General features: G+C 39.3%; 1 protein-coding gene across 1 annotated transcript in view; it reads right to left on the bottom strand.

The window, feature by feature from the left end:
* Positions 1–14,366: 14,366 nt before the first annotated feature.
* The window catches only part of LOC149219186 (uncharacterized), a 33,916-nt gene continuing 31,691 nt past the window's right edge, over positions 14,367–16,591 (bottom strand). The window contains exon 7 of the mRNA XM_089386733.1: positions 14,367–15,617. Within this exon, the coding sequence (XP_089242859.1) occupies positions 14,709–15,617 (909 nt within the window). The 3' untranslated portion in view covers positions 14,367–14,708. The remainder of the gene's footprint in view (positions 15,618–16,591) is intronic.

The following is a 16,591-nucleotide window of genomic DNA, read 5'->3' as shown; positions in this document are numbered from 1 at the left end:
CTGGAATGGGGGTTGTTGAGTTTGAACCAGCTCTGGTTGTTGAACCATTTGCTGTTGACCAATACTGGATGATTGACCAAGATGAGGAGTCACAGTACTTGTTTGATCCTGAGTCACTCCAGATAAGGAGGCACTAACCTGAGGTTGTGATTGAGTCGTTGAGACAAGAGGCTGTTGTTTTGCAACGTGAGGTTGTTGGGGTTGACATACAACAGGTAGCGCTTGTACTTGCGACGCAGTAACCATAGCAGGTATAGTGGGAATATTCGACATAGGGTGGACTGGTTGCATTGAATATACAACCCTTGGTTGCTGAGGCAGTATTGGTACCCAACCGCTGGATGTAATTCCAGTTTGACCTAAACTTTGTTGTAAACTCCCATATGGTTGTTCTCCGGGAGGGAACAATGAAAAGGCATACTGCCCTCCATATGGTGGCAACCCAGTACTTAAAGGGCAGATTGGCCTTTGAAGACACATTGGATCAATTTGTTGAGTTTCAACATAAGAAATACCAGATGATAATCCGGATGAAGAAATAGGAACTAACCATGTCGTCGAAGCAGTCCCTGATGGGACTCCGGCTTGTTGTTGATAACTTGCTGGGACAGATGGTATACCATCGAACATCGTTGGGGTAGCAGCAGGAGGCTCTGCCGCTGCTGTGTCGGATGACACAGTCCTGGATGTCGACGGTTGTTCAGACATATCTAGTCTATCCAAAAGATTTTCTAGCGATTCTACAAGAACTTACGATGAAAAGAGACTAACTTCGAAGATCAATGAGGGAATGGTGATGATTATTCCATTTAAAATAAATTTTAACGACGCTTAGACACAACCTGCTTTTTCAATTTTAAAGAGTCGAGAAAAAGCAAAAGATGACTCTAGTCTCCTTCGATGTTTTAACGAGCCCGAAGTGACAAATGCTCGGATGGACTTTTTCCGTTATAGAGTCTGAAAAAGGCCAAAAGGAACTGCTCTGGAGTTCTAGGCAGAGGGTGTGCCAAACTTTTCGCAAAACCGCAGAATACTTTTTAAGGTACGGGCGGTCGATCTTCCCGAATGCTGTGTTCAGTGCATTGCGATCAGTAGGGCGACCGACACGGCTTCCTAAGGATAAAGGTTATATTCCTATGGGGGTCTCCCAATATATACGCGACGGTACATGGGAGCACAATCCGTACTGGCGCTATCTTCCCTCGGGAGGAATCACCCACCTTCAACGAGATCGACAGTCACCAGGCTTTACGACGCCAGAACACGTCTCTAGCCTAGACCTCTATGTTGTGCGTTATGTTGCAAAGCGTTGTTAAGTTCATTCAGTTTATTTTAAGTTGATCTTTTTAGAAGTTTGCCTTTCTGGATCACCACGAGATGTATGATACAATTCCTAAATGCAGTATAAAGATGATAAGCAAGCTTTATATCTTTTCAGCTTTGAAAATCCTAGCTACTAAGGGAAAAGAAAGACACCATCTTTTCTCAAAGAGCAATCAACACACTCTAATGCACTTTTCCTAAATCAAATATGCAAACTATCAAGATGCAAATGCACAATGCAGGTGTTTGTTTTCCGCTTTCTTAGTATTGATGCCTACAAAGAAAGCTTTTTGTACAACTTTGAATTTGTTTTTAAATGACAAATACAAACAAGTTTACTTTTTCGAAATCAGAAAGGGTAGAAGGGAATACAACACTTTAAGACTTTCGAAATGAACACTTGTTTCGACACTTAAAAGAGACAAACTCAAACCACAAGAAAAAGTAAATGTATAATCAACTGTAAACATCCAATGAACTCTCTCCTAAGATCACAATCAACAGATCTGAATCAAGGGCTACAGGATGATTATTTCACTCTTGTAAAGGAAAATTGCAAATGACGCCACAAACACATAAAAACACTCACAGTCTTTTTGTACAAAAGGAGGCGGAATTTAAGCAGAGAAAAGGAGTTATCAGACTGGTACCTATGCTGGTTACAGGCTGCAAAAATGAGAGATCAAAACAAGGAAAAACAGAGCAGAGAACCCCAGCTGCACAAGGCCTAACTGGTTCAGCGCAACCTCAACACAGGGGTTTTGACATTCAGCGCAGGTAGCCTTCACGGGACCTGTGTTGAAATGCAGAACCTCTTCACAGGGGTCGCGCTAAAGGAGAAACGAGAGTTTTTCACTGGTTCTGGGTCACAGATTGCTATTTAATCTACTGTTTCAGGCCAAATAAAAGCAACAAGCAAGGTGCAATCAAAGGGATGCTTTGAGGGGGTACTAAGATCTATCAAAAAGGATCATCAAATCATTTGTGAGTCCATTGTTCAGATCATAGACAAGTCCAGTGATTGGATCAAAGCAGCAACTGTCTACTTTGCATCTGGGAATAGCGGATGCAATTCGATTGTTGCTGTCGAGTCTATGAAACAAACAATGATAGAAACACAAATAAAATGACTAAACAGATCTCCCCAGCGGAGTCACCAATTTGTTGTGGGGAAAAATGCCTATGCAAGACGATCCTATCTACCTAAGGTGTGACAGTGCCTTAGCAACAAATAGAGACAGCTATTCTAGTATTCTTCCTTTATGAATTAAGAATGAAGAGAGATGGATGGACTAACCGGTGTCTTCCATTTGTCCCTCGATCCGGTTTCTCTTCTCTTGGAGAGTTCCCAGCTACTTGCCTTCTCGCTCGCCCCGCTTCAGGAGGTTTCTGCAAGATCACAAGAAGAGAACGCTACACAAGACATGGATTCATATTCATAACTAGTTCAGGATTAGAAATAAACTAAACATACTAATGCAACCATACATCAAAGATACATCAGTATATAGGAGAAACCAAGATAGCTTTATTGATGAATAACAAGGTTCAGGAAGAGATACAACCCAGAGGGCTCCAATCCAGCATCTCCTTCCCAGCAAATGGAATTCCTATCTTCACCCCCTTCAAAGCATTAAGCACCCAATGATTCCAATCTCAAATCAACAACAATTCTTTGCAATAACAAAATTCCAGCCCTTAGATCTCATGGAGGAGAGATCCATATATAGATGTTTGGAGAGAGGATGAGTCAGCTTGAGATCTGACTAGTGTCCTCTCCCTCTGTCAGTTCTTGATTCCACTTGGAGGTTCTTGCTTCCACTTGGAGATTAGGAACCTCTTACTCATCACCAGTCGAATTCACTGAGGCAAGTGTCATTGAGGAAGATTCTGGAAGCTTCCTGGGTCTTGACACCTCTTGGAATGAACTTGCCATTTGTCAACTCTCGCTCAGCGCAGGTAGCCAGTGTTGGCTTTGACATTCAGCGCAGATAGCTAGTGTTGGCTTTGACATTCAGCGCAGACAGCTAGTGGAGCCACTGAATTGATCCTGAATTGACTTGTTTTTGAGCAGTTTCTGGTGGAGAACTTCTGTGAATTGTTGTGGTTTGTTAGCCTTGTTCCTCTAGGGGTAGGAACAACATGTTTAGGGACTTTGGATCCCTTATATTATGGACATTTCATGCTTATAGCTGTAAGGCACAAAAATGTCTATAACAAGCCCTTCCTATAACATGAATGGATTCTACCTTTCAAGAGACCCTCTCCCATAACATGGGATTACCCAACGAACACCCTCTTTGGAGAATTTGTCACCTTCTCTACTGCTCGCCAGATTAGGGAGACGAGGAAGGCTATGGAATTGGAAAAGGAATCAAGTTCACACTTTTCAATTTACCACTCCAAACATTTTATTTTCTTTATTCTTTCTTACCTGGTTTTTTCACATTAAAAGCTAGGAGAAAAAATTGAGACCTTAGTTTCTTGGTTTAGCATATGAAACGTACTTATGTAAATATGAGTCCGTATAAACCCGTATCACAATTAGAAATAGAAATAGCACAAACATAGACCTCCCCAGCCTACATTTTATATGCATGAACAATAGGGCTAAAGGGTGATTTCACTTCGAAATAATGTGAGAAAGAACAAGATACAAAGATACAAGGAGATTAATAACCATAGATAGATGGAGGAATCACTACTACGAGCTATCAAGAATGTCATGAAAAGAGATACATGTAATACATGCGTGTGACATTTAATATGTTGTAGGGTGTGTGACAGTTGCAAATTAAAAAAAAAAATTAAAGGAATCATTTCAAATTTTCTATTTAATTAAAAAACAATTACAATCTACAAAATGACATGTAGGATAGCCGCATATCTCTCAAGCCATGAGTCCCCGAACCACGTATCTCTCATTCCATGATCCCCCGAACCCCTGAACAACATAGTTATTTTCCTAAGTATAGTTTAGGCAGTATTGATTTACTGAAAGCAAAGGGGTTATGATTGCACTGATGCTGCTCCACCGACGCATTAGGCCATTGTAGCAGCTCCACCAACGCATTGCATTAGGCCATTTTAGGATTACATATTACAGGTTCAAGTCTAGTCTGTCAAAGATGATTTAGTGGCTCAAAATGGTGATTAATTCTTATGATATTGGAAAAACAACATCACATTTCTCTTCCTTCCCATTGGTGGGTGCATGCCTACAGCGAGGTGCTTTCAAATTTGTTGTGGGTGCTTTCAAAATTGAAAGCAAGTTTACAGGCTGAGCATGTCCACTGCTACCAAAGTGAAATTGATCCTAGCAACATTTTCTCATATGAGGCTTGTTCTCACAAGCCATGTGTGAAGCAAATGTTTTTGTACAAGGCTTGTTTTCACAAGCCATGTGTGAAGCCTTTGCTTTTAGGATTGAAATTCGTAACTGTTGTTGAAGAAAAAGGTGCTGCAAACTAGAGACAGAGGGAAACTCAAAACCTATGATCTGAATCCTGGTAGCTCTTTTCTCATTCATTGTCTCTTCTAGAGAAACCCTAAACATAATCATTCTCGAGCCCTTCGAAATGCATTGAATTCTTCCTGCTTCTTCCTTGTAAGAAGTGTAAGTTGTCTATGATGGCTGGAAATAAAGGATTGTGTTAGAACTAGTTGGTTGACATAGGCTCTGCGCATAAATTCTAAATGACACTTCTATAAAGGGAACTTATTTATTGTGAAGTAGAAGCTATTTTTAAACCTTTTTTTATCAATAGTTGATAGAACCAGACCTACAGTTTGCTTAGTTGAAGAGGGTTGCCCAGTTGAGGAGGGTTATGTAGGAATTTACAGGGTAAGTTCCTCAGACAGAACACCAGAAGGACACCGCTCACAACCAGATCGCAGATCAATACACCAATATTTTGACGTGGTTAAAACCCTCAAAGAGGGAAACAGTCCACGGCCTGAGCCAACGCGGCCACTTTAGGCAATTTATTAATAAAAGAATGAAAATTTACATATGTTTCTCTCATGCACGGATTACCCTACAAATGACCCTCCATGCGCTTTAAATAGAATTCATGGACCAATCGGGTGTCAAGCCACGGATCAAGTGTCGGTAATACCGAGGAGAGAATGAACCGTCGGATCACTACATATCGTGACCGTCAGATTGTAAGTTAAAAAATGTACAACAGTAAAGAAACACACTTTACCTAACTCTATACCTAACTCTATACTAGACCAAGTTGTACTTAACTATTTCCTATGTGTCGGAATATCCTAACATCCCCCCTTAAGAACAACTTGGGATAGGATTGAAGGATTTACAAATATGACACAATAGGAGAAGGAAGGAGGCACTAGAGCCTATCCCCCCTTAGTGACAACTTCCTGAACTCCAACCATAGATCAAAGTTTAGTGAACTTTGCCTCTGTGAAAGCCTTTGTGAAGATGTCTGCAACTTGATCATCTGTTGAACAATATTGCACTTCAAGAACATGGTCATGAATGAGCTTTCTGATGAAGTGCATGTGCAGTTCAATGTGTTTGCTGCGCTGATGTTGGACTGGATCTTTGCATAGCTGAATGGTTCTTTGATTATCACACCAAAGTGTATTCGGATGCTGCTGCTCAAAGCCAAACTCTGACAAGATCTGACGAAGCCACAAGGCTTCCTTACTAGCTTCTACGGCACCACGATACTCTGCTTCTGCTGATGAAAGAGAAATGGCACCTTGTTTCTTGCAAGCCCATGTAATAGGTCCTGAACCAAGAGTGAACACATAACCGGCAGTAGACTTCTGATCATCAGGGTCACCAGCCCAATCGGAATCAGTGAAACCAACCAATACAGGAGATGCTTCGCTACTGTAATGAATCCCAAACTGAACTGTACCTCGAACATAACGAAGTATTCTTTTAGCTGCTTTCCGATGACTTTCACGGGGGTTTTGCATGAACTGAGCAACAAGGCCAACAGCAAAGGAAAGGTCAGGACGAGTATGGGTTAGATACAAAAGTTTTCCTACAAGTTGACGGTATAAGGTAGCATCAACTTCAGGAGAAGTACAAGTGACTGAAAGTTTGACTCCAGACTGAAAGGATGAAGGGGATGGCTTACAGTCTTCCATGTGAAAATGACGTAGAATATCACAAGCATACTTGGACTGGGAAAGGGAAATACCCTCCTTGGATTGCAAGACTTGAAGACCGAGAAAATAGTGTAAGTGTCCTAAGTCTGTCATTTCAAATTTCCTTTTAAGGCTAGACTTCACATGGTTTATAAGGTTGGGATCACTTCCAGTAAGGATAAGATCATCAACATAAAGAACAAGGATGATAAGAGAGTTGCCCACTTTCTTGGTGTAGACAGTATTGTCAGAATGACACCTAGAAAAGCCAGATTCTAAAAGAAAGCTATCCATTTTGGCATACCAAGCCCGAGGAGCTTGCTTGAGAACATAAAGGGATTTCTTAAGTCGACATACAAGGCTGGAGTCTGTTTGTATGAAGCAAATGGGTTGTTACATATAGATTTCTTCATGCAAGTCCCCATGCAAGAAGGCAGATTTAACATCCATCTGATGGACTTCCCATTTGAAAGAGGCAACAAGGGAAAGAACAAGGCGGATAGAGTTCATTTTGGCAACAGGGGAGAAGGTTTCAGTGTAGTCAATGCCTTCAACCTGTGAAAAACCTTTAGCAGCAAGACGAGCTTTATGTTTATCAACTTTCCCATCTGGTCCATACTTGGTTCTGTAAACCCATTTGCATCTAACAAGTTTTCGTCCCTTTGGTAGAGGAACAAGATCCCATGTATCGTTTGCCAATAATGAATGATATTCTTCATTCATAGCTGCTTCCCAATCTGGATGGCCTGAAGCTTCTGAAAAGGTGTCAGGATCATAATTTACTAGAGCTTGAGCCAGTAAAGAAGAGGCTCTCTCGAACTGAGAACGTGTGCGTCGCTGATCTGTAGGATCACCGGCAAGATCACCTGCTGCATCGCGAGTAGCACGAACCCATTTTGGAAGCTCAGGAGCTGAAGGAGGATCCTGAGATGGTGGGGGAAGATTGTCATCCTCACTTTCATCATCTGAAGAAGAAATGTTTTCAAAGGTAGAAGAGATAGGGAGAGGTGGCACATCCGCCGGACTAGGCTCGCAGGCCGATATATTTTCATCAAATTTTACATCTCTTCTAATGATAACATTTTTGGACTTAAATGGAATAAGTCTATAGCCTTTGACATCTTCAGAATATCTAACAAAAGTACATTTTTCACTCTTAGGTTCTAAAGCTTTATGCTTTTCATCTGGAATATGGGCCCACGCTTCACTTCCAAAAACACGAAAGTGACTTACATCTGGTTTGATTGAGCTCCATGCTTCTTCTGGAGTGATATTCTTTAAAGCCTTAGTAGGAGTGCGATTTATTATGTAATTTGCACAGTTAATTGCTTCTGCCCAAAAACTAAGACCAAGTCCTTTAGATTGTAGCATATAATTAGCCATTTCCTTTAAGGTGCGATTCTTCCTTTCAGCTACACCATTTTGTTGTGGAGTATATGGAACAATATGTTGCATTTGAATTCCATTCTCAGTGCAATAGTTGATGAATGTGTTTTTAACATATTCTCCGCCATTATCAGATCTTAACTTAAGGATTTGATGTCCAGATTGTTTTTCAACAAAGGCCTTGAAGGCCAAAAAAGTGTTAAATACTTCACTCTTGAGTTTTAAGAAGTATACCCAAGTGCGTATGGAGAAATCATCAATGAAAGTTAAGAAATACTTGCAGCCAGAGAATGACACAACTGGAAGTGGACCACATAAATCACTATGCACAAGTTGTAAAGGGGCTGAGGCGTGCCAAGAGGCATGTTTTTCAAAACTGTCCCAATGATGTTTTCCGAGTACACATCCGGAACAAACACCATATTTGCAAGATACCATAGGAAGACCTGTCACCATATTTTCTTTACATAGATGCTAAAGGGAGCGATAGTTTAAGTGACCAAATTGCTCATGCCAAAGTTTGCTCACTTCATCGTTATGAGCAACAAATATTGAGGGAAGATTTGATGACCCAAAGTTGTGAAACTTATACAACCTTGTAGAATCATCAACAATGCCAGTAGCCAAAATCTGTTTAGGATCTCTTAAGTCCTTGATTACAACATCATGAGGTGAAAATTCAACGATTTTACCTTCACCTGAATGAGTTATCTGATATACAGATAGAAGGTTGCAGGACAAGGTTGGAACACATAATACATCATTAAACCGACCATTGTCTAGATGAACAATTCCAGTCCCTACAACATTAAGAGATCTATCATCACCAACATATATATTTTTGGTGTTACAATCATTTAAAGAAGAAAACATGGCTTTGTTTTTGGCCATGTGATAAGAAGCTCCAGAATCAATGAGCCACTCATGAGAATGAGAAGAAGAAGAAGAAGATGCATTTAATGCATAGCCAGACCGAGATGCTTGACAACCACATGCAGAAAGTGCCATTCCTGAAGATGAAGTTGAAGTTGAAGATTGCCCCAAATGGATGTTATGCTTCTTCATTGCTGCTTCCAAGGCTTCCATCTTCTTAAATCATTTTGATTCTAAGTGGCCATCTCGATTACAAAAATTGCAATGTCTATCAGTCTTCTTCCCTTTGATTTTATTTGTCTTATCATTTTGTTGAAATGATTTTTCATTTTGGGGCTGAAATTGCTTAGGACCCTTGTTTGGTTTAGGACCATTCTTTTTAGGATATGACTTCTTAGGATTCTTTGAATTTGGTTGCTGCTGGGCGGCTAACGCTTTCTTGGAAGAGTTTCCAAGATTAAGAAGACCAAGGTGTAAGAGTTTTTCTTGTTCTCTTATTAAAGAATCACAAAAAGAGTCAAAGGAAGGGGGCTTGTAGTCTGTTCCTTGAGAAATGAAGGCTTCTCTTGTAGAATGGAAGGTGGAAACAAACACAGAGTAGGCTGGTCCCAACTTTGTAAGAATGGAATAGATAAGGTTACTATCTTCTTTCTTAACTTTAACACCTTCCAAAAGATATCTAAGGGTCTTTAACTTGGACAAGAAATCTTCAATGCAAGAAAAATTATTAGGGTCCAATGTAAGCAACTCATTTTCAAGTTGATGGGCTCTAATTTCATTTTTAATCCCAAAAACTTTATTGATTTGTTTCATTGCTTCATCAGGAGTATCAATTTCTGCAATATGGAATCTAAGATCTGGAGAAATAGACATCCCTATCAATCCACGTGCTTGATCTTGCCTATTTTCCCATTTAGCAGCCTTATCTTCATCCTTCGGTTTCTTCTCTTGGCCTAAGGCTATTCTGTAGAGACCTTTACTTCTAAGTAAATCCTCAATGTAAACCAACCATTGGAAGTAGTTGGTGTTGTCAAGGGTAACTTGGTATTGACTTTCCATTTCAATGGAAACTGAAGCTAAAGATGCTGAAAATAAGTGTTCCAATGGATAGATCTCGAAAAATTAGGCTGGTTTAAAAAAAACGGCTCTGAAAACGGCTTCCGGATGAAGAAGTTATGGCTTTTTGAAAAACAAAGTTGTTGAAGTTGCCAACGAAGTGCAGGAATGTGCGGAAATGAAAAAATTCGCCCCCAAAAAATGGAGACTTGAACCCAAGACCTCTACTCTCTTAAAATAGCTTTGAACCAATTGATCTATACAAAAAATTTGAGAGAGAGAGAGAGAGAGGGGGGGGGGGTGCTTTGGGTTGCATGCTTGCTTTGAGAAAGCTCTTTTTCCCTACAAAACAAAAACCACAAAACCCAACATGGACATGCAAAGAAAACGAACCTTATGGCTCGAAGTTAGCTTTAGCCGAAAAACTAAATATTTTCAAAAATGAACCTTGCGGCTCAAAGTTAACTTTGGCCGGAAACTAAATATTTTCCTCAATGTTTCTGATTTTCCGAGATCACCCTAAGGCGCAGGGAAAAGAGCATACGCATGAGAAAAATCCTTCCTTTCTGTTTCTGATTTGCCCAGATCGCACAGAGTCGCAGGGCAAAGAGCATACGCAGAAATGAAAGGTATAGATCCGGTAATAAAAAGGCTAAATAAACCGAAACTGAAATAAACAGAGAGAAAATAACAGTAAACTGCAAATAAACAATGTATACCTCTAGATCTTAAAAATGAAGCAGCTAGGGCTACCTGAAACCTTTTCGCATGAAACGAAAGGGGTTCCTCACTGGAACAGATGCTCCCAACACAATAGAGCAGTTCACTCGGCCCGAAAGCAGTCAGAAACAACAGATCTAGGAAACGGCAGTCGGATGCAGTTCTACCGGCTTCAGATTTGGATCACCAACAGACGCGGCCCTCAAATAGCTTTGATACCATGTAGGAATTTACAGGGTAAGTTCCTCAGACAGAACACCAAAAGGACACCACTCACAACCAGATCGCAGATCAATACACTAGTATTTTGACGTGGTTAAAACCCTCAAACAGGGAAACATTCCACGGCCTGAGCCAACGCGGCCACTTCAGGCAATTTATTAATAAAAGAATGAAAATTTACATATGTTTCTCTCATGCACGGATTACCCTACAAATGACCCTCCATGCGCTTTAAATAGAATTCATGGACCAATCGGGTGTCAAGCCACGGATCAAGTGTCGGTAATACCGAGGAGAGAATGAACCGTCGGATCACTACATATCGTGACCATCGGATTGTAAGTTACAAAATGTACAACGGTAAAGAAACACACTTTACCTAACTCTATACTAGACCAAGTTGTACTTAACTATTTCCTATGTGTCGAAATATCCTAACAGGTTATGATTACAGATGGACATAAATCTCATCAGGCAAACCCCATCCAAAACGCCATCCATATCTATTCGTCATTGGGATGAGAATGGGGATTAACATCTATGCCGGATGAAGAGCAAATTGAAACTAGGGCAATTACCAAGATGCGGAAGCCAACTTGAAGGAAGGGCACGTAAATTATTTTCTAAACTTATTCAGCTAAATATCCATCTTAATTCACTTTATTTTACTATGCTTCTGAAAAAAAATTATTTTACTGTGTCTTGAAAAAAAATGATCAAGACATAATTTGAGCAGTAATTTATTTTACTTTGTTTCTAAAAATTTTGATAGGGAAATTTGAGCAATCGGTCTGTAAGACTTCACCAGATAAAATCATACACAACCTCAGTAGTAGCAATTTCAATCACCTGATAAAGTCATGGACAATGGATAAAGTCATGGAGAACTTCACTAATAGAAAACAATAAAATTTGAATTAGAACCATGGATTTAAATTTTACACCCTACCTTTCTCTTCCGAGTCAGGTATTTCGGCTCACAAAGCATTAGTGCTTACTATTACTATTGTAAAATCTTAACGCTATGTACAAAGTCCGGTTGGCCATGCCCCTACTACAGAGCCAAGAAACTTCAGGTTAAATCTCTCCTTCAGGTTAAATTTGTCTCCCTATTTCATCCATATTTGTTATATAACATATATCATTCATGAATTTTGTGTGAAAGATAACAAGTAATTGAAATTTTATGGAAACGCCTCTTTTAGAAGGATCCTGCTGATGCCATTGCCTCATTTTGGAAGCTATTAATATAGGGTACTGTATTGACAACCCGTTGAAGGATATGGTTGTCGACTTCTGGGACATGGCATCATCAACAACGCCCCTCTTTTTGAAGAATTTCTATGTAACAACAGTACATAATATCATTGAAAACCTCCCATCGAAAACATCTGTGTTCTGTTAAGTATTTCTATGTAATAGTCGTTGAAAGAGAATGTTAGATGAAGGCATCTCTAGGTATCTGTATTAGGCCATAAACTATCAATTCAACATTTTAAAATCTGGAAAATATCTCTATATTTATACCATTGTCCTCAACCTATTGTTGTGGTTGTTGATTCATATAGAAATCCAGTAAATTATCCATATATGTAAGAGCATATATGTTCAGTTTGAAGCAGTAGCAAAGCAATCCAAAAACCTTTAAATGAGAAGATATATGTAAAAGAAAACTGAATATATGTAAATGCATACCTTCAGTTTGTTTGCAGCAGCAACAAACTGATCCAGCAACAACGTCTTGTTGAGAATTTCTGTTGATTCCAAACAAAAATGAAACTGAACAGAACAGAGAATGATCCTCTATTTTTACCACAGCGGAACTAAAAATTTGTTTCCAGAGCACAGAGTTTAACACACACAAAAGAAACTTGTATTCATTTATAAGACTGACTATTACAAAAGATTCTTCCTCTATCATAGGGATTACACCAATTGAATTGCTTCAAATGCAGTAAAAAAAACTTCACTGTCTCCCTGGGAAATTACTCTGTCACTGCACTGCTGTGCATTTTAAAACAAAAATGCTCTGTCTTTGCTGAAAATACACTGTTGTGTCTTACAAAAGGAGAACTCTGTCACATCGCGCTACTGCATCTACACATACATTTCTATGTTCAATAATCAATAAAACAGGACATTACATTTTTACTGTCATACTTTGTGAAAATAAAAAACAATAAAATTAAAGGCTTTTACCAAAGTTTACCAACCACAGTAAATTTTTCATTTATTGTTTCACTGAGATTTGTTTGAAGAAAGTGAGATATGCGATTTGCGATCGGATCACATCACAACGTCGTGTCGGCAGAAGAAGAAAAGTGGAGCACAAACATATGGGTGCGATTTGCGATTTGCGATCGGATAGCATCACAGAATCGCAATCCGCAGAAAACACAGGGCGTAACAAAGGGCAATAGGGCGTGGATGTGATTTGCGATTTGCGATCAGATCGCATTGCGAAATTGCAAACGGTGCAAAACAGGATACATAGGGGTGCAATGGGTTAAAGTGCGATAGCGATCAAATCGCATTGCAAAGGGAAAGAAAGAACTAACAAATCCCAAGACGATTTTGGCACTGCAGTTGAAATTATCATTTCAACACGTCTAAATGGGAAGATATATGTAAAATAATATCTTCAGTCTACAGCAGCGGCATACCTTTAGTTTGCAAAGCGGTATTCCTTCAGTTGCAAAGCCCCATCTAAATGGGAAGCTTGAGACCTTGATTACAAGAAGAAATGGTTTTAGAGTTTTTAGTGTCATCAATAATGCGAGCCAGGTGCCAAAAACAATCTAGAGATAAAACAGATAGCTAACTAACTTCCAACATTCTGGAAGCGGTGCCAACAACAACGTGGAAGTAAAACAGAAAGCTAACTAGCTTTCAACATTGTGGAAGCAGTTCCGTGGAAGTGACAGTGACAATAAAATTTAAGAAATTATTATGTATTTTTTTATATTGTGGTTTTTTTTAACTTACTCGATCCAACATTTAAGAGATTATTATGTCCTTTTTATGTATTATTTTAACTTTGTTATTTTTAAATTTGTATAAAACAGTTTAGTTGTTTTATCCAAAGATTACAATACCTGTTAGCCAGCCAAAATCAAGATATGCAAAGTGTGCAATTAGATGCATGGACTCAAACTTAAGATATGGCAAAGTAAAATACAAATATCCAAAGTTTGCAATTACCTGCAAAATTAAATATATTGTAAAATAAAGTGCATTGGGACGTGTGAGTATTACCATAAAACTCCAAATCTTATTGACCAATAAAATTACATAATAAATTTTATATTATTTTCTAATATTAAAACTTTGGTTAAAGTTGTGATGCCCATAAATATTTTTGTCAAACAAAAGATTAATACCCCTTCAACGCTCTTTCGATGGCTAATTGTCCCAGGCAGGGTCTAATAAGACCTAAAATGCGATTGTCTTTAGATCCGTAAAAATATGACCTCCAATTTAATCCGTTACTTTGCATTAACAAAATAAAAAATAAAAATATTCATAAACCATAAAATATACCACTATAGTGTTAAGATTCTGACAATCATTATGTAATATTATTACTTGCAATTATCATGTACATAAGGCATAAAATGCAATTGTGTTTAGAACAGTAAAAACATGGCCTCCAATTTAATCTAGGTTACCTTGCATTAACGAGATAAGAAAATTTTCTTTCTGTATAAACTTGCACAAAAATGTCTATTTTGTCTAGAATTACACTTTATGTATCTTAGGATATATCAACAATACATGACTACATAATGATGGCTGTTTCTTATATTTATTCGGCGTTTGTTCAGCGTGTTTTCAAAGCTGGCAAGGGCAAAGAATCCCCATCCTTCTATTGAATACGTCACATGCATACCTTAACCCTGTGGTCTGAATTTTATTGTTTATGCACAGGCTACAGCTACATCGGAGGCCCATGGCCGCCCACCTTATAAACTTCCAAATGGGAAGTATCATTTGCAGACAAACTACACCTCGGTCTGCGTTACCAGCATCCCGAAGATAACTAAAGACAGCAACCCAGCAAGGAATGCCGCAGGCACGGTCCTCTGCAGCTCGGCGATTCCATGCCAAAAAAGTCCAGGGCCTTGGCTAAATATGAAGTAAAACATAACGAGCGACAAGAGAGCTGTCCGTTTTTCTTTGATGACGTGCTTCGTTTTTTCCGTGGCAGTTGAGCTGTAATATTGCTCCTGTAACGCAGATATAACGTGGACCAGGTACCCAATCAGGTTTACATACACAAGCACACAGAAGAAGAAGGTGAGTATCGGAATTGAATTGAAAAGAAACTCTCTTGAATGCAAATATTTATCGAATCCCACGCTGTACATAACCAGAAAGAAGGCCAACATGTAGACCGTGGTATGGACCAAGACGACTGTAAAAAACCAGAAGAGAGTTACTGCCAGGTGCTTCCAAAACCTTGGAACGACGGCCTCAGTATTTGGAAAGGAAACTCCTTTGGCTATGTAAATGGAGGCTGCCGTGTACATCACCGCCGCAGTCGACAACAGCCAAAATTCAAACACAACGTTCGTCGTCCCGAGCTGTTGAAAGCCCGTGGATACCAAGGTTATTATCTGCAGCGTCCGATTGCCGGGGAGGAAGTCGACCGGTTCAACCCGTTGAAAGACTCGATTCAATTTGTTGAGCCCTAGAGGCCCTTGATTGGATTTATAAAGCACCAGAGGGCCGGGCATCAGGCATAGCACCAGAGTTGCAAAAGACAGAGGGAGAAGCAGCGTGAAAGTGAGAGTGCGCACTAGGTCACGGCGGGAGGAGCAGAGAAGGGTATTGAAGACCTCTTCCTCAATGTCGAGTAACTGGAGCTCCTCTTCCCCTCTCTCCATGGCTTTTGCTTTGACCGCGGATATCTATCGGAAACCCTGAAACCTTAACAAAGTATTGCCCGGCCGCCTCCTGCTTTTGCTAAATCAAGTTTCCTGGTGGGATTCTTTTATGGGTGATAAATGCAAGCGACGGGGCAGGTTTAGGCAACCTCGCTTCCGTGTGGATGGAACGACTCTAAGTCTTCAATTTTTTGTTTTTTAAACTTGTAACAGGAGTAGTGCACACGGAACGACTCTAAGTATTCAATTTTTTGCTTTTTAAACTTGTAACAGTAGTGCACACGGAACGACTCTAAGTCTTCAATTTTTTGCTTTTAAAACTTGTAACAGGAGTAGTGCACATGGAACGACTCTAAGTCTTCAATTTTTGCTTTTTAAACTTGTAACAGGAGTAGTGGAGTGTAGAATCTTTTATTGTTTATGGAAATGTCATGAGTGGAGTGCAGAATCTTTTATTGTTTATGGAAATTTCACTTTCATGCCAAGATTGTTTGTCTGCACTTATTTGTCTGTGTCAGGCTATGAATTTTTCATTCCGTATATGGATTTAATCCAAAATATACAATTCAGAGGGCGTGGATTTAATCTGTAACCATTATTATGAACAATTCTAAAACAGAAATAGTATGATGCAGGAGCATCTAAAATGCCTAAGAATAATGTAATGACTTTTAATTAGGAGCAGTAGTAATTAGTTAGAATAGTTTGTTTCCCAAACAGCTATATTACGGTTGTAAATGCATGTAAAACAGAATGTGCTAACTAGCTATGGAGAAGTCCCGTATATGAAATAACTGATATAACCAACAACACAACTAACAGCAGTTACAAAACTGTTTGAAAACAGTGTTACAAAAGGTGTGAAACAAACCATTACAGGGGTTCGACTTTGTATGGAAAAAGAACAACTGATATAACCAACAACACAACTAACAGCAGTTACAAAACTGTTTGAAAACAGTGTTACAAAAGGTGTGAAACAAACCATTACAGGGGTT

This window comes from Pinus tabuliformis, chromosome Q (assembly GCF_031772625.1).
Source record: "Pinus tabuliformis cultivar Carrire ecotype Pingquan chromosome Q, CPIR1, whole genome shotgun sequence".
Taxonomy (NCBI): domain Eukaryota; kingdom Viridiplantae; phylum Streptophyta; class Pinopsida; order Pinales; family Pinaceae; genus Pinus; species Pinus tabuliformis.
The sequence above is the reverse complement of the archived record's forward strand: the minus strand, read 5'-3'. Positions and strand labels throughout refer to the sequence as shown.